The 24827-nt window shown below is 38.2% G+C and overlaps 1 protein-coding gene across 4 annotated transcripts in view; it reads right to left on the bottom strand.

Moving 5' to 3' along the window:
• The window catches only part of LOC139971902 (echinoderm microtubule-associated protein-like 6), a 69457-nt gene that overhangs the window by 11489 nt on the left and 33141 nt on the right, over window positions 1-24827 (bottom strand). For 3 of the 4 annotated variants that reach the window (XR_011794531.1, XM_071978733.1, XM_071978732.1), the window contains exons 5-24: window positions 22447-22582; window positions 21383-21584; window positions 15307-15444; window positions 14404-14660; window positions 13023-13235; window positions 12360-12539; window positions 11602-11818; window positions 10259-10445; window positions 9078-9183; window positions 8218-8412; window positions 7396-7598; window positions 6083-6112; window positions 4349-4588; window positions 3271-3469; window positions 2721-2813; window positions 2428-2559; window positions 1868-2133; window positions 1442-1640; window positions 855-978; window positions 117-207 (exon numbers count right to left, since the gene is read on the bottom strand). Coding sequence is in view for 3 of the 4 variants with exons in the window: in XM_071978733.1 (XP_071834834.1) it covers window positions 117-207; window positions 855-978; window positions 1442-1640; window positions 1868-2133; window positions 2428-2559; window positions 2721-2813; window positions 3271-3469; window positions 4349-4588; window positions 6083-6112; window positions 7396-7598; window positions 8218-8412; window positions 9078-9183; window positions 10259-10445; window positions 11602-11818; window positions 12360-12539; window positions 13023-13235; window positions 14404-14660; window positions 15307-15444; window positions 21383-21584; window positions 22447-22582 (3408 nt within the window). In the remaining variant the exon portion in view is untranslated. The remainder of the gene's footprint in view (window positions 1-116; window positions 208-854; window positions 979-1441; window positions 1641-1867; window positions 2134-2427; window positions 2560-2720; window positions 2814-3270; window positions 3470-4348; window positions 4589-6082; window positions 6113-7395; window positions 7599-8217; window positions 8413-9077; window positions 9184-10258; window positions 10446-11601; window positions 11819-12359; window positions 12540-13022; window positions 13236-14403; window positions 14661-15306; window positions 15445-21382; window positions 21585-22446; window positions 22583-24827) is intronic. The other variant, XM_071978734.1, reaches the window with a different exon arrangement.

Below are 24827 nucleotides of genomic sequence, written 5' to 3'. Positions count from 1 at the left end.
TGGTTTACAAACATGTCAAGGGAACTTGAGAATAAAACCTAACATTGCACACAAGTTGAATTATTAAACTAAAATAAGAAACTCCCAAAAGATATAAATAGTTTGGTAATACTCACTTGCACCTTATTTGGTCGTCTTCTGTTTCCAGTATCGACCTCTCGTTTCTTGACCCTAGGTGGGAGAGCAGCACCACGGCTCACACTCGGCCTAGAGGGAGGAGCAAGAATGGAAAAGAGAGTGTTAAAGACAAAGGAACAATTAATTAATTAAGCCAGATGGGTTTGCATGTAAGATAACATATATCACCGTGACAATTTCACTTGAAGCAAACTCTCCTGATATTCTGCAGCAGTCATGACCTAAAGGGCTACAGAGAAACTTCAGAAAGTCTCTAACATCCAGCCTTTCTCCTCTTTGCATAACATATGTACAGAGCCTAGCCTACATCTGGGATCTATGATGGTTACACAGTTACATTGAGAAGTACTACATGAGAAGCCTAGATATCATGTTGACCTCAACCACCCCCTCTTTAAGCCCCACACTCTTGGCCCCATTGGTAACACCTCTTCCCACCCCCCCCTTTAAGCTCCACACTCTTTGCCCAATTGGTTACACCTCTTCCCACCCCCCCTTAAGCCCCACACTCTTGGCCCCATTGGTTACACCTCTTCCCACCCCCCTTTAAGCCCCACACCCTTGGCCCCATAGGTTACACCTCTTCCCACCTCCCTTTAAGCCCAACACTCTTGGCCCCAATGGTTACACCTCTTCCCACCCCACCCCCCCCCATTAAGCCCACACCCTTGGCCCTATTGGTTACACCTCTTCCCAATCCCTGAAACCATCATTACCTTTCATCTTCTTCTACTTGCTGTAAATGTGGTTTAACACCTGCTGTTTCCCTGAGTGGGTTGCTGCTGTAAGTTTTGGATCCATAGTCCATATCCTTCTCTCTCTGGACATCACTGTCATAACCTGTTGAATACGACAGACAAAGAGATGACATCATCGGCAACTTCACCTTAAAGCACGGTTTGGGTCAGTTTACAAGACCAGTGTCTAAAAGGTTTTTCAATTATGCATCCACCCAATCATCCACACCCTCGCTAGGAAATAGTCATATGAAATTACTCCTTTTTGGTGAAGGTTATGCAAAGGAAGTGTGTTCTTTTGTCCGTGGAAATGCATTTCTATCGATATGTACCCTTACATTGCAATCTAACTGATCGTAAGGTGATGCATGGACATGGAAGGATTGTTGCATAATGGTATGAATATAATACGAGACCTGTATAACTGTTAACTTCAATAACTACACCTTCCACATGTATCCTAACTCTTTTCTTGACTGTTAAGGTCTCAACAAGGGTATGTCCTGAACACTACAGAAAACCACACACAAAATCAAGCACAAGCAAACTCTTAACAGCGCACGCACCTTCCTCTTCTGAGTCTGTATCCGAGTCGTCACTGTCGCCATGGATATTTTCTCGGTCGCCAGGCATCTGATGGGACCACACCATCAGGGAGGTGTCTGCCCCGCCCGTTGATACCAGCTTCCTGTCGTCAAACGTCCACCTCACATTCGTAACGTGGGCGCTGTGTCCGACATATTTCTTAAACTTGGCATTCTTGCCCTGAAATGAAGAACAAAATGTTAAACCAAAGCATTAAAGTTTTTTTCCGGCTGGAAAAAAAACCAATTTTTCTCGCAGGACGAGAGAATGAGAGTGCAATTGTTGTGAGAAGACAGGTAAGTTAGGAAGGCTGGAAATAAAATGTGATGCTAGAAACTGCTCTGGAATTGTCTCCATTTTCTCTTTCAATGCTATTGATTTTGTATTGTGTGAATGTTGCTACTCACGTTAGCGGGCCATTCAAACAGTTTGACGAAACCAAAGTCGTCACCGGTTGCTAAGGTGTTTTTGTCATGTGACAGGCACGCAGCATTAATGTCAGTGACATCACTCTTGGCAGGCCAGATCCCTGTACATGTATGACCAAGCACACAGGTCCAGGAGGCCCAGTTGAGGCTCTCTATTTCTCTGTTTCGTAACGCATGCCTCTTCCCTCTTGGGGCTTCGAAGAATAGTTGCTCTTTGGCTCCAGAGTTGAGCATTAGAAGTCTCCCTAGGTATCAAGAATTACAAAGAAATAATATACTTCTCTCAGGGAAACCAAACAAATACAAGGCCAGAAATTATGAAATTAAAATCATCTTATACAACTAGATTGGGACAAAACAGATATAAAGAAGATAAAATTTCAAAAAATATCTTATTGTCGAGCAGACCTTTTCAAACTAAAGATAAAACAGAAATGATTTATAGAGAAAACAGAAAACTTAACATGACATACATATAGACATGCAAAACACCCGGTTTACACACAACATATAAGCAATAGAAGCTTTGATGGGCTTACCTTGATTATCCCAGTCAGTGTGTGTGATGTAGCTGGATGAACCCTTACACGTCCCTACTCGTTTGCTATTCATTACATTGTAAATATCTACATAGTTATCATGGGAGGCGACTGCTAGGTAACGTCCAGTTTCTGCAATGACACAAATGAAATCCAGAGGAATGAAATGATGCATATAAACAGTTACTCCTCTCTTTTGGATCCACCGTAAGCCAAGGACCTGTATGAAACAGCTAATAACTTTAATTTAGATCTTAATAACATAGTGTTGCATGGGGTGCATATCCACTTACCTGGAGAAAATTTAACATCTGAAATTTCTTCTTTCCGATGATGAAAGGTTGTAATATCCTTTAAAGTTTCTGAATCCACGACTGTGAAGCTACCTGTTGGGAATGAAGATGTACCGAAAATCTGATTAAATAAAAAATAACTCTAACAAACTCGTTCTTTTTCTTAACCAAAAATGGAATGATAACTGAGAAACAACTTGTGCTCTATTTTGACCTTTGAGCTCAACCAATATTAAAGAAGCTGCCAACAGGTCAAGAACCTACAACGAGGCGTGCACATGCCAACGTATTAAGGTCATATAATTTCTGCATGGTAAGATATAGCCTTTACCAGGTAAGGCATTATATATGCACATAAGTACACCCACACACACATACGCCATCATCCATGAAAAGATTCCTTCTACCTTCAGCAAGGAATCCATGACTGACTTAGAGGTGTGTATTAATCAACCAGGTGACAAATAAGAGGGAAAAACCACAGCCTTAAATAGCCAATACAATAAAGAAGTATTGAGTTCTTTGTAACTGTTGACATTATGCTACATACCATCTTTGAAGCCGACTGCAATAGCCTTCCCCTCGGGGGAGAAGTCGCAGCAGCGAGCTCCAGCCTTTAACTGCCTAAGATTCAGCATCCTGTGTTCATCGAGATCCCACAGCCTCAGTGTGGCGTCATCACTGACAGATGCACAGATGTTTTTGGAGGGGTGGGTCCCAAGACCCCAGATCTCACTCTCCATGTGACCCTGAAAGCGGAGAGGACCGATAAATGAAGCAATCAAACTTCACTCGCACTGCAAGTCTGTGTATTCTAATGTTGGCAGCAAGTAGCAGAGCCAGGGGGGTGGGGAAGGGGGATTGATTGGGGATTTTGCACCCTCTGAGGTAGATGGAACAGCAGTGAAATATTGGGAGATAAAAGATTACATGTGATTAAATGGTGACATATACGTTTAAACCCTACTAAACCACCCTGGAACACTGCGCTCTAATCCTCTTAGTAACAGTGTACCATGAATAAAACAAATATGGAATCAATCCTCTGCTGACAGGGTTAGTTTTACTGTTTGTTAGGGCCCTTGGTGCATGAACCCAATGTGCTAGCAAATTTCTGAACAAACAAATCATGTCCTAAGAGTCACGGAACATAGTCTTGCCCAAGCAGGTCGAAAAGAGTTCAGTGGTCCTCATATAACTAAATGTTCAGTACTAGTATGAATGGATGTTTAAATAGCTTCATGTTGGATGTGTTGGTGTGTTGCATAACTACAGCTAAAGTTTGACAGTGTTTGATAACTGCTGATTAAGCCTCACTGTAGGCATCTGTGTACATATTACATGTGCACACAGTACAGGCCATTGTACTATGTGACAAAATAGAATGTTCGTGAGACATGGTCATTCACTACTAGTAACATTCAACTGTTTAAATGGTAAATTTATGAGTAGAATAATATTACGGAACATGTCGTTCTCAACAAATTGCTAGAAATGCTAGGTGACCGGACTGACTGGCCACTTTAACGAAACCGTAATTTCTGTAAATGTTATTAAGTGGCACCTTCTTTTGTTTGATGTTTGAACATTAAACGGCGGCATCAACTAATTGGTAATTCTGTACTAACCTGCACACAGATGGTGACTGGACCACTTTTGTCTACTTCTAAGATTTCGCCATTCTTGGTCCCTACAAGAATGTGACCATGGCCCAGAACCACACTACGTATTGGTGGGCAGTCCTGGGTCAAACAACCCCTGGAATTTGGGCTCATAGTACCAGCTTTAACCGGATATGTTTTTAAACACCTCTCAAAGTTTTCATCCCATAGGGCGACAGCACCATCTTTACCGCCAGTAACAAAACCCTGGTAAGGGAAGACGGGATGAGAAGAGAAATGCAAGATATTCACAAATTGTAAAAAAAAAGCTTATTAAAAGCTTCATAATTCCTTGCTATAAAGAGTTCACTCTCAACTACTGTAAAGAAAGTGAATTCAATTTGTCCAAGGATCAAGTCCCAACCAGACAATCAGAGAGCTCCAGTTGCCTGGACCATTACCGACATATTTGTAATACTCACCTTTTGGGCACAAACCAGTTAATACCTTCAAATAGCCAGATAAAACAGTTTTGGTATGTGAATACTGTCACGTGGATACTCCATAAAGTCATGGCCATTTTCTTTACCTAGTTCAGCTAACAAATCAGTTTTGCCATCAACCTCTTTAATACAAATTATGATTGATAAGGCTACATTGTGAAATATACTGGCAACTTATTGCCAAACCCACTTTTACCTAATATTATCTAGTATATCAGATAGTATTAGGTTTTAGGCCACTTCTGAGATAAGAGATAACAAAGTATGATATTTCATCAAAGATGGAATAACAGAGTTAGTTTGTGTACAAGTTTTTCAGATATTGTTACTACTGTTAATCTCAAATGACCTTTGACCTCCACCAAAACTTATTTGAAGGTTAGTACTTATCAACAGGTACCTACCAACCATGAGATTCACCACAGCTATAATTGTTGAGTAAACTTATAATTGACAAGCTTTGACAAGTCCACTAATGATCTCAAGTGGCCCTTTAACCTTCACCGATAAACTTAATGAGGCATCTACATACCAAATATAAGATTCATAACAGGTAGAATTATTTGGTGACCTTGTTTTATTCATGGTTTTCAGGTCTTATATAATTTTGTCCTTCAATGAACTTTGACCTCCACCAAAGCTATTCAAAGCTTAGTAGTCATTAGAGGGTCCCTACCATCCAACAATGAGGTTCACCAAAGCTGTTGATGTTGAGGAGTAAAGCTCGCTTATAAAATGTACTCGTATGTCGGCCACTGGTGACCTCGAGTTAGATTTGACAGTTACCAATGACAAAAGCAGTGGAGAACTTAGCAACAGGAATCTTATTACCAAATAGGAAATTCATTATAACTGGCGTCAACAAGTTAGCTTGTTTACTTGGTTTTCAGATTTTGCTTGAAGTTAACTTGATTTTGACCTCCACCATGACTACTATTCATATGTTAGTACTCATTATGGGAAACCTACCATCCAAAACTATGAGATTCACCAAAGTAATAGATGTTGAGTAAGCTTGTTTAGAAATGTTATCATATTTTGGCCGATGGTGACTTCAAATAACATCTGACCTTTTGCCAATATTTAAACAAAAGCAGCCAAGAAGGAAGCGAAAGTGGGGTGGGGGAGGGATGGGGAGGAGGTTGTGTGAAGCTCTAATACAATTCCTTGGTATTAAAGCATTTAAATATTATTTTAAGGAATAAGCACCCATTTACACTTCCATTATTCCAGTAAAGCAACCAAAACAGTGATATACCTTCTCTATGTCAAAAAGCGGTGACGTCTCCTATTCAAAAAAGGTTGGAGATCCTAAAACTGTTAGTAATTTCAGAACTTCAGAACTGACAATTATTTCTTTTAAAGGAGACATAAACCCAACTATCACCTTTAGATTATTTGATAGAACTTTTCTGTGATAAATAAACAAGTCCCCCCCCCCCTCCCAAACAGCTCAGAAAAACCTTCCTCCTTTTTACAGGATAAAAAGTCATGTCTGTCATATTTACACATGGATTTGAAACCCTCAACATTTCTCCACTTTATTCTTGCCATCTTACTTTTCATATTTTTTAAGATATAATTTTGACACTGAGAGCAGTGCCTTCAATAGGTCATGCTTCAGTAATTTCAAAATCCATTCCGACTACGAACAATATACAACGTGTAATAAGTAAAGAAAAACAGAAGAAATTGAAGCACAAGTGGTTCCATGACATCATATTTAGACTTGATCAAGTCTTCTGTTTTCATATGTGAAGGAATCATTAAATCTGTGATATCTCCCAAATGGAACGAGATTTTTCTTAGGAGTTTGAGGAAGTAGTACAACACAGTCATCTTTATCACTAAGAGCAAAGATGACGGATGGGTATGTGTCTCTTTTAACAGCTTTTCATGATACATATTGCTACCTCATGTAATGGATAAGATGGACACCTGTTTATAAATCAGAAGGGTGTATCTGGTCCAGATGCAGTGATGTCCATGAACATTGCATCAAATTTGAATAACAACGAAAGCATCATATAAATTAAGTACTTTCCATGATTTTTTCAGGTTTTTTTTTAAGTCCATTTATATACAGCATTACCAATCTATCTACTGGAGGATCTGTCTCTAATGGCATGTCTGTTGGCTGAAAGAGTTCCAACAGGGATGGTCAAGATGGCTAAAGTTTGAATGAGAGGTGGTCAGAAGTTTGTCTGAATTTAAAAAACTGGTGCACTACGGACGGATCACTTAAATCTGCAATACTCTCTTTGATAAATAATGGATGGATCAAGATCAATGTTTCTATGACAAGGTGGTGCACTGATGACACAACTTAGTCGTCGTATGATTATCATATATGTAAAGATTACACTGCTATACAAGGTCCATCATATGCACTGAAGGGTAAGCTGTCATGTTGCGAGGTGTGGAGATACGAGGGATTGCTTACTTTATAGAAAGAGCACACTTCAGTACAGGGACCCTTGTGTGTCCCGAAGGTATACATGTCATCAGAGTAAGGGCGTGAAGACAACAGGGTCTGAGATGGGTGTGAAGATATCAGAGGGGGTTGTGTACCTTGTCTAATGAGTGCATTGCTATACAGGGTCCCTCGTGTGCCCTGAAGGTTTTGATCAGTTGAAACTCATTCCAGATGTAGATGTTACCGATTGCTCCCCCTGAATACGTCATCTCTGCGGTCTTGCCAAAGGTTACACACATCATGGTGTCAGGCTTACCCACGTTACCAAAGGTGCCCCTCTTTGAATTGAATCCACCACCTTAAAACAAAAACAACAAAAAAGAGACGAGAAACAAATTAGGCAACTCTCTCATCAGCTAACGATCGGACCAATTAAAATGTGATGAGTGCAACAAGGTAACGATAAAAACCTCATGAGAGCGGCTTGCTAGCATGTAGAATTAAATGTAAAACATGCAGATTTCTGCTGACCTAGTGTTATATGTGCATACCCCTATTGGTGCACCTAAAGTTAAGTTCACTGTAGGATGTATTCTCTACTCCATAGTGATGAAAGGAAGAGTTCCACATAGTACATACTGCTTCAATTTTTTATCAAAACATGACTAATCATGGTAAAGTCTAAGCTGGGTGGGTTATCATGGTTTTATTCACTGTTTGACACCACTCTTATTATTATCACTGGAAGTTTTCTCAGATTCCATGTTGGACTCTTCATTGCTAACGAACAGAAAATAATTTCCAAACCATATAACTTGCTCAGTCTACACAAACTACAACCGACAAAAAAGGTCGGAATAAGGGGAAAAATACAGACTTTTGCAGTTATTAATAACCAACTGTTTGATGAATTGCTGTTGTCTCATATAGCAAGGAAAAGTCTTCTAATTGATGTATTATTGTAAACAAGAACTCACCAGCTTGTGTCCAGAATTTTAAATGTTTCACCCCCACTGTCACCAATCTGTCTGATAAATTTGGATTCCATTTAATGACAAAAATTTTATCTTTGTGGCCTCTGGTTGTTGCTAGCTTCTCACCGTGACGCCAATCCCAGACCACGATGCAGTGGTTGTCATCTAAGCCGACACTCGCTAATCTCTTGCCATCACCTGAATAAATCAACATGGTACAAATATTCAATATGAATAGATGAATATATTAAAACCATATGAATAGATGGATATATTAAAACCATATGCATAGATGAATATATTAAAACAATATGAATGGAGGGATAGTTTGAAACACTATGAATATATTAAAACAATATGAATAGATGAATATATTAAAACACATAAATGCCCAAGTAACTGATATCTTTGCAGATAAACCTTAGACGATACATAAAGAGCAGGACTTCAAATCAAATATTGCATGCATCTTTTCTTATTACCTTCAACAATATAACTAATGCCTCATTTTTTAAACTTTGCCTCTGACAAACATCCAGCTAGGTTCAAAATTTCCAACAAATTTAACAAAGACGATGATAACAGAAGACAAGAGATGTAAGCTAAAGAAACATTTTATGTGTTAACATGTATCTATCTATCAACTCCCTACCTGAGAAGTCAACAGCACAAACGCCTCTCTGATGCTGGCCTTTCAGCATTGCTAACGTCTTTATGTGTTAACATGTATCTATCTATCAACTCCCTACCTGAGAAGTCAACAGCACAAACGCCTCTCTGATGCTGGCCTTTCAGCATTGCTAACGTCTTTATGTGTTAACTATGTATCTATCTATCTATCTATCTATCTATCAACTCCCTACCTGAGAAGTCAACAGCACACACGCCTCTCTGATGCTGGCCTTTCAGCATTGCTAACGTCTTCATAGTAGTCGCATCCCAGATGTGTATAGTCGGATCACGACCAACCTGCAAACCGAGCAGAAATTGAACCCTTCAAATATGACGGATAAATAGACAACTAACGGCCTACTTTGTAATAGCAGTTCTCTTGACCTTGCTGCTAAATGAATGCACACATTAGGGATTCAAGAAGAGCTTGAGAACGAAATCAGGCATTTTTTTTCTCCTTAAAAGATCATCCTTGAATGATTAATCAGTTAAACTGCAGAACTGAGAGGACATAGCATTAATCAATGTCCTGCAGATACAAATGAAAGAGATAGGCATTCTTATTCTTTCCTTATGTTGATAAGTTCTTAACTTAAATAACTTGGACAAGTTCAAACACAAAGGTGATCTGAACTTTGAGAACTCTTCTCTATAATTCCTGATTGTTGTGCATGGTTGTGAATGAAGGCTGGCCATGTATACTGATCAATGTTAAGTGTAATGTTTGCTTAATAGGCAAGGTACAGGAGAAATGAATGCTAAGGAAGGTTGAGCCTGTTACCGTGGTTAAAAATAATTGTGTAAAAGTAAGTTGGCCTGACGTTTCGATTCTAGCAGGATCTTCTTCAAAGGCTAAATGACAAGTTGTCATTTAGCCTTTGAAGAAGATCCTGCTAGCCTTTGAAGAAGATCCAGCCATGAGTGAAACGTCAGGCCAACTTACTTTTACGCATTCTATTACACAGGCTCTCTAGTGGATAAACAGTTTGCTAACAGTCTTATTTTATTTTGTTAAAAATAAATATCGGAGCAGTCAGGAGTCACAAATACCAATTGAGAAAACCTTAAATTGTGAAGATCTTCTGTGATGGAGAAAGAGAATTGATAAGGAAAAAGCTACACTTGAGGTTTTAAGAGTATCAACGTCTCCAACAGACAAGGGTCATAATGTATACAAGGAGCATTACTTACCTGTCACTCCATCACTATCACACTTTATCATCTTATTCTAACAAAACGATTCTATTCTACCCACTACCTTTTCCAGCTGATTAAAAAGGTTCGACAGGTAGGAAAATCAAATTGTTAGAGACAGAGAGAGGTACGGAAGTAGAGAAAGTGCAAAGACAAACTTAAAGGTTAGAGATCTTACCTGACCAGTGGCGGCTATGTCTTTCTGTGGATGAATACATAAGCAGAGAATATCGTCTGTGTGTTCTAAGTAAAACCGCTGTCTGTTGGATTCCTTGTTATACACGATGCCTGCCGCAGCGACGTGATATATGATCTCCCCAGTTTGTGTGTAGAAGAGGTTATTACGACAGTCGTAGCCTCGGTACCTAATCATGTAAGGAAAGGGCATCGAATGAAAGTCATATATTTAACTCATAAACAGCCCACAAAACACACAGACACACCTCCAGTTATTTCAATTTACAACATAAGCAGCCCACAAAACACAGACACACATGGAATTACTTCAATTTACAACATAAACAGCTCTTAAAACACAAACACTCCTCCTGTTACTTCAACTTTCACAACAGATGTTAAATCCTGAATACAATCTAAAACATTTCCACAAAATAACGACACAGCCTAGGTCTACAACATAAAACTGAAAACAGGAACTAACCTATTCTTTGACATGAAAATCAACATGAACATTACCATTGTCCTTTGCCTAACTTTGTGGCTTTCTTATCACGCCGTGTGATATTCACAGATATCGGGATGGATACCCTTCAATACAACTGAAAATGAGCAATTTACTTAAAGGAGACACCAACCCAACTTTCATTATTGGTCTATGTGATACAGATACCAGTGATCAACAACTTTCTAAGAAAAATATTCAATTTGTAGGATATCACAGATTTAATGTTTTTTATCACACACAAGGCATGAAGACTTGATTAAGTCTAAATATGAAATCATTGAACCACATGTGCTTATATATTTTTTATTAAAATGTTTATTCTCTATAATGGGAATGCATTTTGCAATGCCTGATCTAAAAATACTAAACTTTTTAACATTGGTTAACATTCTACCTTGAAAATATACAAAGAAACCCAAAGGGAAAGTAAACAGTTTATGATCCTAGTGGCTCTTTGACATCTGAAAGTTACAAAATGACAGCTCTCAGACACAACTTTTTAAACTAGCTAGCATATCATCCAAATGGAGCAATCTCTGTCTCAGTCATAACTGCCAAAGTTGATAGTTAAGGCTTGTGTCCCCTTTAAGGCTTAATCCAACCCAGAAAGATTGACTCCCACAAACATAATGATACAAACCTTGCTTTGCACATTAACATTAGAATTTTGTGAGTACTCCTTTCTTCCTTTATGAGATGTTGGTGGAATAAAATCACACACACTATTTTTTTGTGTTTTCCTTCCTTTACCATCAAGTATGGTAGTACCCAAGTTGTCTTAAATTCAACCACATACATGCCGTTTTCATCTACATAACAAAGCTTTCTCTCCTCACCCATGGATAAATTGTAAAATGATGCCTTCGTTTGGTGGAAGCTTTCTCTTCTCTCCGGTGTTGTTCTTCTCCTTTTGTTTCCTCTTTAACTGATTCAGGTCCTCCTTGTAAACGTCCCGGACGTAGTCCATCTCCTTCTCCTTCTCGATGTCTGAATCCAGTTCAGCCACGTCTGACATCTCCGAATCGCTCTCCTCGCTGTTGGAATCCAGGTAACCTACATGCAAATCATCAACAGTGTGGAGACTTATGGTAGCATTAAACAGGAATGACATTGCAAACCATAGAAATAAAACCCTTCAAAATACCGGTTGCAAATGCATATAGGCATATATTAACAGTCAATTAAGTTTTTGAATTGCAAGTACATTGAGATGTGATTGAACACATCAATGTTAGTGGCTTGCATACAAGTCCTGACATATTTTACCACCTCTCTTCCGGCCACTGACACGTTATCCTTTTGTGGCACTTTATGTTTCCCATCAATAGAACCACAAGAGACCAAAACTTCTCTTGACTTTCCTAACATTTTTAAGTCAAGACAGACAAACAGGTCATGCACTCCTATGTTATCATATCCAACAATCCAAACAAATAATTCATCGTTTGAAAACTTCATTTGGCTGACTTTGTCCTGCATCATTGCCACTCTTACTAAACTTACTAGAAAGGTCATCTGGTGTTAGCAATCTAAAGTTCAGTATAAGGAATGCCATTCTAAGATATCGCTACACCTCCTCTTCGATCCTACTCACCTGTGTCGTGCCCCAAGTCTTCATCTAAATCCTCCTCATTATCCGTACCCTTTGGAATGTATCGCCACTGGAAGATTGCATGGTCACCCCCGCCCACCGAGATCACCCTCTGTCTATCGTGAGAAAACCTGACATTGGTCACATGGGCTGAGTGACCAACATACTTCCTGAATTTTGCACCTAGAAGGACGAATAAAAACAGAAAGGAGCAATGAAATTCCAACATCAATTAGCATCCTAACGGTATGTGAAGATATTATAAAAAATATTACAAAAATTCACAGGTATGAAGCACCACATCATTTGTCTAAATATTTAACCATACATCCCTTAAATGTTTCTATCAATACAATGGAACATTCCTATACTGCATCAAAGTCACTTTGTGTGCTTTTTGCTGTTTTTATGAAGAACAACTTTTTTACATTAATGATGCAAATTCAGAGCCTTTACTATTCCAAAGGAGGGAAATTTACACCTAACCATTAGCAAGTCGGTTTTTCTACTTTGCGAAAAGGCTTATCACCTGACTAAGACTTCCAGAATGCCAGCATTGCAATGTTTATAACTCATATAGATGTCTATGCATAAATTGTCTCATCCTCTACCTGAATCTATTTTCAATTGTTAAATTCTCCTCTCAGAAAAAAGACAGACTCTTACCTCTCTTTAGAGAAGGAAACCTAAATAATTTGACAAGTCCAAAGTCATCTCCCGTTACCATCACTTCCCCAGAGAAGTAAGCGTCCACGGCGTTGATGTCGTTCGTGTCCGCATACTTGGCCCAAATTCCATTTGCCTCGGCACCTAAGACTCCCGTCCACGTTGCCCATCTGATGGACCTGATAATATCTCTGGTAGTGATGTGTTTTCCTCCTGTGATAAGCACATCAAAAGGAAATCCATGTGAAGACATTAGCGGTAGAAATTATGATTCCGATTATCAGATCGCTTCATGTAAAGCTAGCTCTTCACTGTCCCAGTGTGTATGTTATATAACAAAGAATATATCAACATGGAGTGTGGGAGTAAGTTCCTATTTATGAACTGTATTTTATGCAATTTATACTGGAATAAACAAAACGAAATGGATGAAAGGAGTATGGGAAAACTATATGTACTAGTTCTGTGAATCTAAAAGAATTAGGTATGCAGTAGGTGACATCCAGTCTATTGAGAACATAAATATGGTGTTTATGACGTTAAAAGGTATATACAACACCTGTAGACAGAGCATTTAATTTGCAAAATGCTTAGTTTTTTTTTGAAGGTTGTTGGGTTTTTTTTTTTGTCTATTACAAACTATTGTTTTGACATTTGGGTTAGGCAGGGATCCACCTCTACCTAACACATTTCTAACATTACAAAATACAACTGTATGAGGTGTGTATTCATATTATGATGCATCCTTGTATTAAGATCAGAAAATAAGACAAAGGGTTTTTACAAATTTACACCTGTTTGCCCGAATTTTGCTCTTAGAACAAAACATTTGAACTTCAAGCGATGAAAGATCTTGAATCTATGCAAACTGAAAGGAAGTATCAGCAGGATACTTAAGTTGCTTTCTTCTTTCACAGATTAAAAAAAAAAACTTTACCTATGAACAAATCTTTTGACTGGGTGTAAGTTAGGCTGCCTTACAATGAATAAAGTTTTCCCTTGACCAGACTGCAAACTGGTAAAATAAATAGTCTCTTAAAACTTAATTTACTTAGACTAGCAACATAGTCATCAGAACACTAAATATTACCACCCACGAACCAAGAGTTTTGTACCTTTCTTTTTATAAAAAATAAAAGTCCCTAGGACCCTTAAAACATGATAATTGATGACCTTTTCCATCTCATTTTTCCCAATCACAGTAATTTGTTGGGTTCTTTTACAAAGCTACAACAAACTCTTCACCATTTTCTTAATCATGTTTGTTCACAGTATCTATTACACGGATCAAGAGTACAAAACTGAACAAACAAGTTACACACTATTCAACGTATCAAGTCACAATACTCCATATGGTTTGGTGATGTCTAACATTACTTACCAGGCATTTTATAAAACAGCCTCTCTGCTGCCCCACTGTTTGTCTGTAAATATTTACTATCCTCTGACCAGTCGATGTGAGTGATGAAGCTGCTGCTGCCCGAGCACTGACCGACCTTCTTGTAACGGCTAGCCATGGCGTAGATGTCCACGTAGTTGTCGTTAGACCCGACCGCCAGATAGTTGCCGTCGGGAGAATATTTCATTTCGTGGATGACCTCGTTTCTGTCTTTGATGTGTATAACGTCTGAAAGATCTCTGCAAAATATGAGCAAGAATTCCTTTTTTTGCACAAAAGCTGTTCTTATCACAGACAGAACACAAACTTAAAGGAGACACAAAACCTAACCATCATCTTCAACTAATGTGATAGAGAACTTTGTGATAAACAACTTCCCAAAACAGCTACGAAAAATCCGGTTCCTAACATTCCAATTGTATCAGACTTCAAGGAAAAACCAACAAGAAGATTATAACAGGAAAGCAAAGCTTTTAAAGATCATTTATAATCAATACGACACCAGAGACCATCTACTGTGATCCATTCCAGAAAAGAATCAAGGGTTTAGGCAAGCAAATTTGGTTCTCTTCAATCAACCAAATCTCGGGTTGAGATGCAGTTTCAGCTAACAGTGAGAACAAATTTTCTTCTCCAGATAAGTGACCCATTGCCCGCTATGTGAATAAAAGGATTGTGTACACTTTGCCATAACTTATCCCAATGCTGCTTTAATCCTACTACATAGAGTTTGATATCAAGGCATATAACAAGGGTTCATTCGTTCGAATTGGTTGTGAATGGACACGACTAGATTGTTGGGACTGAATTGGGCGTACTGAAGGTACTAGATAAGGAGCAACTAGATTTCAGAGCATGGAACAGGTGTTATTCTCATCATCCTACCTGGTTGTGAGTACCTTGAAAGACCCATCGGCCATCCCAACAGCAAGGTGGGAACCGTCACTGCTAAAGGCTACTGATCGGACACCATTCTCCATCTCTGTTTTAGCCAACAGTGTGTTATCACCGACACTCCAGATCCTGAAATGAGTAGTAACCAGATGAATCATATTTAATACAAATTGAATCTTTATTATTATTACATATATTTTTTTCAACATTATTTCCTTTTAAAATTGAGTATCTATTTCACTCCTGGGCATGTCCTAACATTGAAATAAGGGACCTTCACATGATGGAAAACCAAGCAAATTAAGATATCAATAAATGATTTCAATGCTAAACATATATCAATTTGTAAAAACAGAAGAACTAGTATAGCACAATATTATTAACCTATCCAAGTGACATTTGATAAACAAAATTAAAAATGACAAACTTTTGAAATGAGTCTCCCTTTGTTGGAAATTACTATTCACACAAGTTTGTTGCAATTGGCACCCTTCCAAATTGTCCCAAAATACTTAACAAAAGCAACCTAATATAAAAAAAATTAAAAAAGGTTATGACCTCTATTAGAGTTGTATTTTCCTGGACAGAGACTAAACATGAATCCTACATTCAAGAAAGATGAAAATGCAGCCAAACATCATGATTTACTTTATTTATTTATCGATGGCATATTATCATGAGAACCAGTATCTTTGTGTAGACAACTTTCACAAAATTGCTGGTGCAGCATATGTCGACTACAAAACGTTCAGCAAATCTGATAATTTTCTAACTGACTAATCACAATTTAACTTTCCAATAGGGCTGAGTCATGTTCCCTCACCCTCTGGTTCAGGGTCTGTCTAATATACATATAATATACATGTTTGTATCAGACTGAAGCCTCTGCTTGTTATAAGCCAGGATTTGTTTTCATGTGCACCAAACCAAACAACATTAAAACAAGGCAGAAGGTACAGGTACCTTTGAGAAGAGCAACCCTCACATTTACCAGATTAACTTCAAAATGTATAATCAGACCATCTGAATATCAGGGAATGATGAAAGATCTTTCCTTGTTCATTGATAAGAGACGATGTACTACTATTAGCAAAATTGCCCAAAATGACAGGAAACTTGTTCTTTGCATTAAATAAATGGTGTTTTATCCCGTTTCAAAATCACTACCTGCATCTTGGCTGTTTCTTTTTTATCTGTTACTCTATACTTACTTTTTCATTAATTAATTTAGTTGTGAAAATCAGTTTTGCTATCTCAAAACCACTCAAGTTGATTGGCAGTGAATAAGAGCCTTTGCTGATCTAGATAGATAAAAGACAATGGGCTACAGCTAAATACCAAAAAATGTCAAATTAAACTGACCAAACATTTTGGATATTTTATGTCATTATTTCAAAATGGATGACCATCAACAATGTTCTACAGCCAGTTTATTGCTTTATGAAGAGTTTCAGACTATCTGAAATGGCAAGGGAGGTCCTTTACTTGAATACAGACATGAGACAACACACAGAACCGTATAACGAACAGTTGTATTCACTCTGAATAGCAACAATTCTAGTCTCTCCTTGTAAACACGTAGACATTAGAGTGAACGCTATGTAAAGTGGGATATGTGGTGTTATACTTTATCATACGATCCCCATTCTTGGCAGTGTTTTGTACTTTTAACTTTAATATCACTGAGATCCTTTGTTGCATTGTTGGTTCATTATTGATCACACAAAATTCTTATCATTATTTTTGTCGATTTCCTTTCACAACCGTCTGCTCATACATACATTCATTCTTGGGAGTAATGAATTGCACGCGCCTCGGTTCAATTTACGTACAAGGATAATGTATCTATGACTTGATCAATTGTTATGGAACTACAAAATCAATACGTTGCTATGTTACAGGTTTACACTGATGTCACACAGACTAGAAGTTACCTAGGATCCTTGAAGTAGTATGTTTTGGCAATATGTCCTCCTATATATTGAAATACACAACTACTACAACAATCATTAATACATTAAAGCACCTAGTATCTATTGTTGAATAATGAGGGTTCATATAGTACAACTGCTCCATGTCAAAACTAAACATATAAAATGATTTAAATTAATGAAATTCAAAACTACTCAGTTTCCTTGAGCTGTCAGCTACTGATACTAACTGAACATCTCAACATGTTGACAAGGCAGCATCAGTTAATGACAGACAGAAGTAACGATGATAGTATTAATTAAGCCAAAGAAGAAAGCAGACATCTACTTGTACAATACATGACATACTCTGATAAAGTGGGGATTGAGGTGAGCAGTTGAAATTGGAATAATGGGTAGGGATTGGGATTTGGGATAAGGATTAGGGATTGGGGTATGGATTGGGGTGAGGGGTAGGGTTTGTACTTTGGGGTGGGATAGGGATTGGGGTGTGCGATGGGGACTGAGGTGTGGGATAGGGATTGGTATGGTGGGTAGGGATTAGGGTGTGGGATAGGGATTGGTATGGTGGGTAGGGATTAGGGTGTGGGATAGGGATTGGGTGTTGGGGTATGGACAGAGATTGGGTTGTGGGATGGGGATTGAGTTGATGGATAGTGATTGGGATGGGTAACAAACAGTATGTTTATGAAAGAGAGGTAAAAATTTATTACAAAACAAATAGACATCCCACAGACAGTGTGTGGGCATGTATCCTGTTTTTAGATCAGGTTGATATGGATGGCATCCCCACGGATGTAGGATGAAGAGACAAAAAACTTGCCTTCCTCTGCTCTAAACCAATTTCTTATCTAGAAGCGATAACTTATATCACCGGTGTGCCGAGGATGTTGTATAGTTTTTAGCCGTTTCTTGACTATCTTTAACACACATCAAAGAATAATATCACACACTAATAATATCAGACACTTTGCACAACCCAAGGATGGCAGAATTTCTCACCAAAAGGACCTAGAAGACACGCGTTCTTCTTGAATCCTCTACAAGACATGTTCACAATGTTTACTGATATGTGTGACTGATATGTATACAGTACACATGCTGCTGATATAGAATGGTATGTACGTTAGGTTCACTAGTGGTGTCAGTTCACAACACAAACTTGATGATAAGCTTCACAGCATCACCATATTGGTGAGCTTCTTGATACAAAACAACAAATGGTCATCAAATACATCCTGAAAGGAACTGTATTTATAGTAATAATTGTATCTACTCTGTACCTATAGTAGGGACTACTTGTACCTATAGTAGTTGTACCAGAAGTCATTGTCTTAAACTCCAGAAGTTACAAAGTAAGATTAATATTTCGGCATAACTAATAGGGTTGTGAATGAGTGGTATAGTTAGTCTGAGGAAGTTGTACTTGCAAGTAGTGTGAATGGGTTTAAGAATGCTTTGGACAAGCACTTTAAGCATTGTAGTCGGGTCTGATTTTTGTGTCTTCAGTTTTTTTTCCCTCTCCTATAGGGTTCTTGACTTAAGTGTCACTCCTGATCCTTTTTTTCTACTAAACTTAACTATTAAAACTACTCTCCTTGCATTGTTGCATTCATGCATGCATAATATTTCAAAGCATCTTTTGCATTTCCCACACATCCCCCCGCCCCCCCGCCGTCAGTATTTGGCTAGTCAGCGATGCACAAGGTAATCCCACTGAGTGATTTCATCATTAACCACACATAGCCTCGTGAAGTGTATATCACACGTATAGATGATCACACAGTTCCATACTGATGTATTTAAGAGACCTGTAATGTCAATATACTTCTAAACTATCACTATGATAATCTTCAAAACCATAAAATAGTCATTCACTTGAAATCTAAAACAAACCAAATAGAAAACACTTGATGATTACAAGTATTTAGGGATATCTTATCTTGCGATATGATAACAGAGTTCCAATCCCAGATAACAGAAATCATTACAGTGCAAACTGAAACATACTATTTGCAATGCTGTCTTCTGTTGCCTTCTTAATTTGTTACCCTTTATATTTTTTCTTACTTTTGTGAGTCATTGTTTAAGGTTTTAAATACAGTGTTGACTAGAGCTACGTATGAACAATCAGGCCGAAATGGAAGGCATACAATGCTTCCACTATAAATCAAGCCAACAAAAGCGAGATCTACAACTTACTTTCTGTACAACTTGTTTTTATTGATTCTTGTCGCTAAATGATCAATAATTTATCGGCCACCATAGGAGATATGTTAAGAACTGCTCGTGAAGATTGTCAGTTAAAACTAAAAAATGTTTGATATTGATGAAATGCACAGTGCAGTGTCTAAAGGACTTAGTACTGTGGTACAAACGCAATGTAAGACCATTTGACTCGTGTCCATAATAATAACTTGAGGGCAAACTCTTCCACAGGTCAACACTATCCCCAATGCTAATTTTTACACGTGGCAATGCACGACTCCAGAACCACCCAAGGTAAGCAATGCCGGCTTCCTAGGTACAGAAACACGAAAACACAACATATGACACGGAAATGTTGCACTCGTTATCTAATTTGTAACGAACCCCATGAATGGAACAAACCATTTTCTCCTGCAGATTCAATTTATTTCCATGGACAAAACTTGGCACAGTAACTAGCCTGATAATACAATAGCATTGCACTTTGTGAAGCAAAAGTGCATGTGATCATCTAGTGAATATCAAGGTCACTACTACTCACGCAACAATTCCACGCTGACAAGAAACTTATCAAAGATCGTCACAGACCACTTCAGATCAAGATCTAGGATATTATGTGAACCTACACTTAAATCAAATACAGGGAAATGCTCACTGGCGTGACAGTCTATTAAATAACGCTGGACAAACCAAGCAGAACAAAAGTCGTACTTATAAAAAAAAAGGAGAGATGCCAGCACAAAGACAACTGTTTGAAACCACTTGAAATTAAATACAAAGCATCAAGAAGACCCTGTAGAGGTAGCAGGCATCTCGTAACATGAAGAATAAGCAAAAGATGGTCTTAATCTCATTGACATGGCACACTGATACTACTTCGACAAGAAAAGAACTCTCCAACCGCTATCCAGACATGAATTTATGAAGCTAGGGCAAACGTTCTGTTCAACATACAAGGCAGAAATAGTGGTATATATATATGTAAAATTAACATGTGCTATGGCGGAGTGGATAAAGGTGGTGGCACTTGAAGCAATGAGGCTTCAGGGTTCGATCCCTGGGCGGGTCGTAGTAATCTACAGTTTTCACATCTGAAATGATTTTCTTAATTCAAAAGATTCCAAGTTTGAGTTAAAAATGTTGAATTGAAAGCCACCCCACGTGAAAGTTGTAATCCATTGGCCCTTGCAGGTTTTTTCCAACATTTGTGGTCACTTCAGCATCGTAATAATAACTGCCTGAATATTACTATTATATTATGCAGAGTGAATAGAATGCAGAAGTGGTACATATACGGGGTAAATGTTCTGATCTGTCTAGAGAGCAAAACTAATAAACCAGGCAAAGTGCACCACTTGATAGATAGGAAAGTGCATTTGTTGATGGTGATAGGTAAGCAATGAGTGAATAAATACAGGGTACATATGTTCTGGTTTATCTAGAAGGCAGACCAAATCGGTATTCAGTGAATATTGTCTGGCTTGCCTAGACTGCAGAGTGAATGGTGAATATAGACTACACCTCTGGCTGATGTAGAAGGCAGAACTACAGAAAAATTACACAGTTAAATCGCTAAGCCTCTATTAAAATAATCGTGAGGAACTTTGGAGGTTTGGAATATATTCCAATTTTGTTAAAAAAGAATTCATTTCAAATTCTCTTTGATTCTGAAACTATTATTCACAGAACCTTCAGTCACAAAACTTCTGTCAAAGCTTAATTTTATCATCGATTCCTCACAGATATTTATGAGCGAAAAAATATTTGTATGTTACCCTAAGTTTGACCAGTTTAAATCTCGTTATGAACAGCAAGTCTATATTGTTTCAAATGAATGAAACCTCAAATACGCTGTTTCTGGGTATACGCTGTTTCTGGGGATACTCTGTTTCGGGGGAGGGAAGAACGAAGATCTATGCTGCACAAACCTGACGCTCTGGTCGTCGCTGCCTGTGGCAAATATTGGTTTCTTAGGATGAACAGCTAAGGCCCAGAGTTCCCCCTCTGCATGTCCCTGGACTACTACTCTGGGTTTGTCCCTTTCCCGTACAAACACTTCCATCACCTCGCCGTCGTTGGTCCCGACCAAGATGCGATCACCTCTCCATTGTACGCTCCTGATGGACATGCCTATCAAGATATCAGGGAGAGAGAAGATATATTATAGAATATCACAAAAGCAAAAGAAAGTAATCAGTCTTTCAAACCTGATTATAAAATCCGGCAAGTAACTACTTTCCTCTTCCCCCCCCCCCTATTTTTTTATCCTGTTCTCCATCACTTGCCCCTGTCACCATGACCCATCTTAGACTTCTGCCCTCGGTTACCACCTCACTCTTTGCTCTGACTTTACATTACTCAGGTAGTTTCTAACTTTTTCTATATTTATCTGGCATGACTAAGACCTTGTCCATCGAACACCTGTTGGGTTTTGTTTCACACTTATGATAATCTGCCAACCCCTGTATCCCTGTATACCAAACAATGCAACCTAAGAGGACTGAAGTCAAAATTACATTTGCAAATGTAATAATTTCATCATGGTTGTCTTTGACCAGTTCTCATTCAATTAAAAATCCATTTAGAATATTAATTTTGCGGTCACAGGGACGACAAGAGACGTGGCTGATATTTCACAAAATTTGAAGTTTGTTCACTAGAAACTTCCTCCCACAGTATGACTGGTAGGAGAAGTAGCTGACTTTTAAAGACATTTGTCAGAGTCAGTGTCAGGAGTAGAGTAATGTAGGCCAGGAGATGTGTAAATGAGGAAAGCCTACCAGGTACCACCCTTAAATGTTTGCAAACTGCCTCACTTTTAACAGCCTGCATATATATATTTTTATCACACAGTTTAAAATGCACTGCGGGGGTGGGGGAGGAGAAGGGGGTGTAGTAATGGAATATAATCGAGTGCTTACACTTTGCATAGCGAATATCGAGTACATAATTATCTAAGAGCTGCACACTAATGAACAGTGCTGCACAGTACCTGGGTACCCTTCGTTAGTCTCCCTGAGATTAATGGTGCTGATTGGTTGAAAGTCCACATCCCAGATTCGTACACAACCGTCTTTACTGGCAGTAGCAAAGCCATCCTCACAGGTGTCCATCCCATAAATGCTACTCTGGAATTCCAAACAAGAGAGAGAGAGAGAGAGAGATGTAAATTAGTGAGAGAAAATGAAATTCCTTGAATCATGTATTCATAACAGAGTGTATTTTTAGTAGTAATTTGTCAGCCCGTCAATAGCATCTATAGGGAACCACAGAATGAAAATATAATATACTGCATGCAAGTCATACCTCAAATATCCCACACCCATTGCAAATAGTAATAGAAAGGAGTATAATCACTGACTCAGAAAAAGGAGTTTTAGGGAATCACAGCAATATAGCTGACCTTTGCATTATGACATACTTTTGAGAATTGGAAGCAAAAATCATAGTCTTAGAGAATTGAGCAATGAAAATCCTTTAATTGTTGTATACTTTGCGAATCATGACCGATGAAAATGCCACATGAAATAATTTTGGAGGTGTTTGGCCACCTTCAGTGTATTGGTATTCTGACACAAAACATTTCTTTCTTCAGGTTATTGTGTTAACGAACGTCATGTTATCCTACCATTTATAGTGCATACATGGCACAGTAAAGCCTAACCAACTTGACATTTCCATGCTTTGTCAGCTTAAATGTTTTAACAAAATAACAGATAATCGTGTATTGTGGATTTGATTTTCTGCATATCAACTCTCAAAGGGTCTTGGGTCATTAAGTTTTAATTTTAATATCGTAAAGCTCAGAATAAAGTGGTCACAACTTGTTAAAGTTTTGTTTATTTTCATAGTTTAAAGCTCTTATATTTCAACTTCAAATGGGGATTGTTTATTGTTAGTAGTCTACCTGGGTCGCTAGTACTGTACTGTGTAGGGGTTGCGTGCGCATAACCAAGCCGTTGTGATATTGATGTTCAATTAACTTTTTAATTGGTTGAGAAATTATGAATGCCTTTAAACACATGACGTAATTCAAAAGTTCAAGGTGTTCCCTGTAATAAATTGTTATTTTAGATTTTAAATGTTTTAGCTGAATGTTTATAAAGGCTCCGTGAAGTTTGTGAAAAACCTCTGCACATGGAACAATCTTGTATATGCACTTGCAGATAGTGAACAATTTTACACAGTAAATTCCCATTGAGATTGGTCACTGATAACAAATTTACAAGTTAAACTTGCTTCAAGTTTGCCAAGGTACTGCTTATATTATCCTGTGAAATGTTTGTAAAATGTTGTGGTTGGGCTAGCCCTTGTTAGAATGTCGAGAGTAGTGCATTTTTTATTCGACAGAGCTAAAATTCTACTCGCCCATGGCGGGTTGGTGGCCATATTTGCGAGGCTTGACTGCTTTAAAAACCTTTGACAGATTTCTTGCACACTGATGCCACCATGTCAAAATTGAAATGTCATAACTAGTTCACTATCATGCTTTATGACATTTTGTACTTAATGGAAAGGTTCTCAGCCTGTTTTCATTTCTTTCAACTTTTTATTTTTTCAATTTTAAGTATGTTTTTAGTTTCCCACATTTGTAGCTCAATTCTGAAACCAATCAAAATAGCCATTTATCCTTTGAGAAACTCAGATACACATCAACGTTTGCTACTTAATGGCTACAACGGTTCAGTTCAAAATTATCCTCCGCGTCGAAATCCATCAAGAAAAAGTTGCCGAGGTGTGGCAATGCATTTACAAATGGATACTTTATGGATGCAATATCAATTTCGTTGCACAATAATGACTTGTTACGGTTAGGAAACCTGTGCTGCTGTGCAGTCAACAAACAGTAATTTAGATTAATTATTCATACACATGGAATTGGCTTTCCTGACGCTATGCACAAAATATTCATGGCATATCTTTACAGTATACTGAGTGAAAAGAGCAACAAAAATTGCTGCATATGTTGAAGTCAAAAACAAGAATTTTAAATGCAAAGTATGACAACATTCAGACATCAGTTGACCAACTTCCCCCAAAGGGCTCACTTACCTCCCTTTCCTCTCTTCCCTCTCTTTCCTCCCTCCACAACCCCCCCCCCCTTCCTTCTCCCACTCCCCCTGCCTCCTTCCTCTAAAAGTCTTGCTGTGGGATGAATTGAAGTCATTTGTAAGACCCTTAATGAGTAAAAGCAGAGAAATAGATCCTATTTGTCTTGCTAAGGTATTAAGATCTTAAATATGTAAATTACATGAACTAGTGCTACTTTGGTGTAACGTTTCATCAGTAGTAGATGAGTATTCAAGATGATATTTCCATGCATTGTTGATGAGAACTACGGAAATGTTTATACAGCTCCAGGAATGGATGTGG

Source organism: Apostichopus japonicus, chromosome 8, assembly GCF_037975245.1.
Source record: "Apostichopus japonicus isolate 1M-3 chromosome 8, ASM3797524v1, whole genome shotgun sequence".
In the NCBI taxonomy this organism is placed as follows: Eukaryota; Metazoa; Echinodermata; class Holothuroidea; order Aspidochirotida; family Stichopodidae; genus Apostichopus; species Apostichopus japonicus.
The sequence above is the reverse complement of the archived record's forward strand: the minus strand, read 5'-3'. Positions and strand labels throughout refer to the sequence as shown.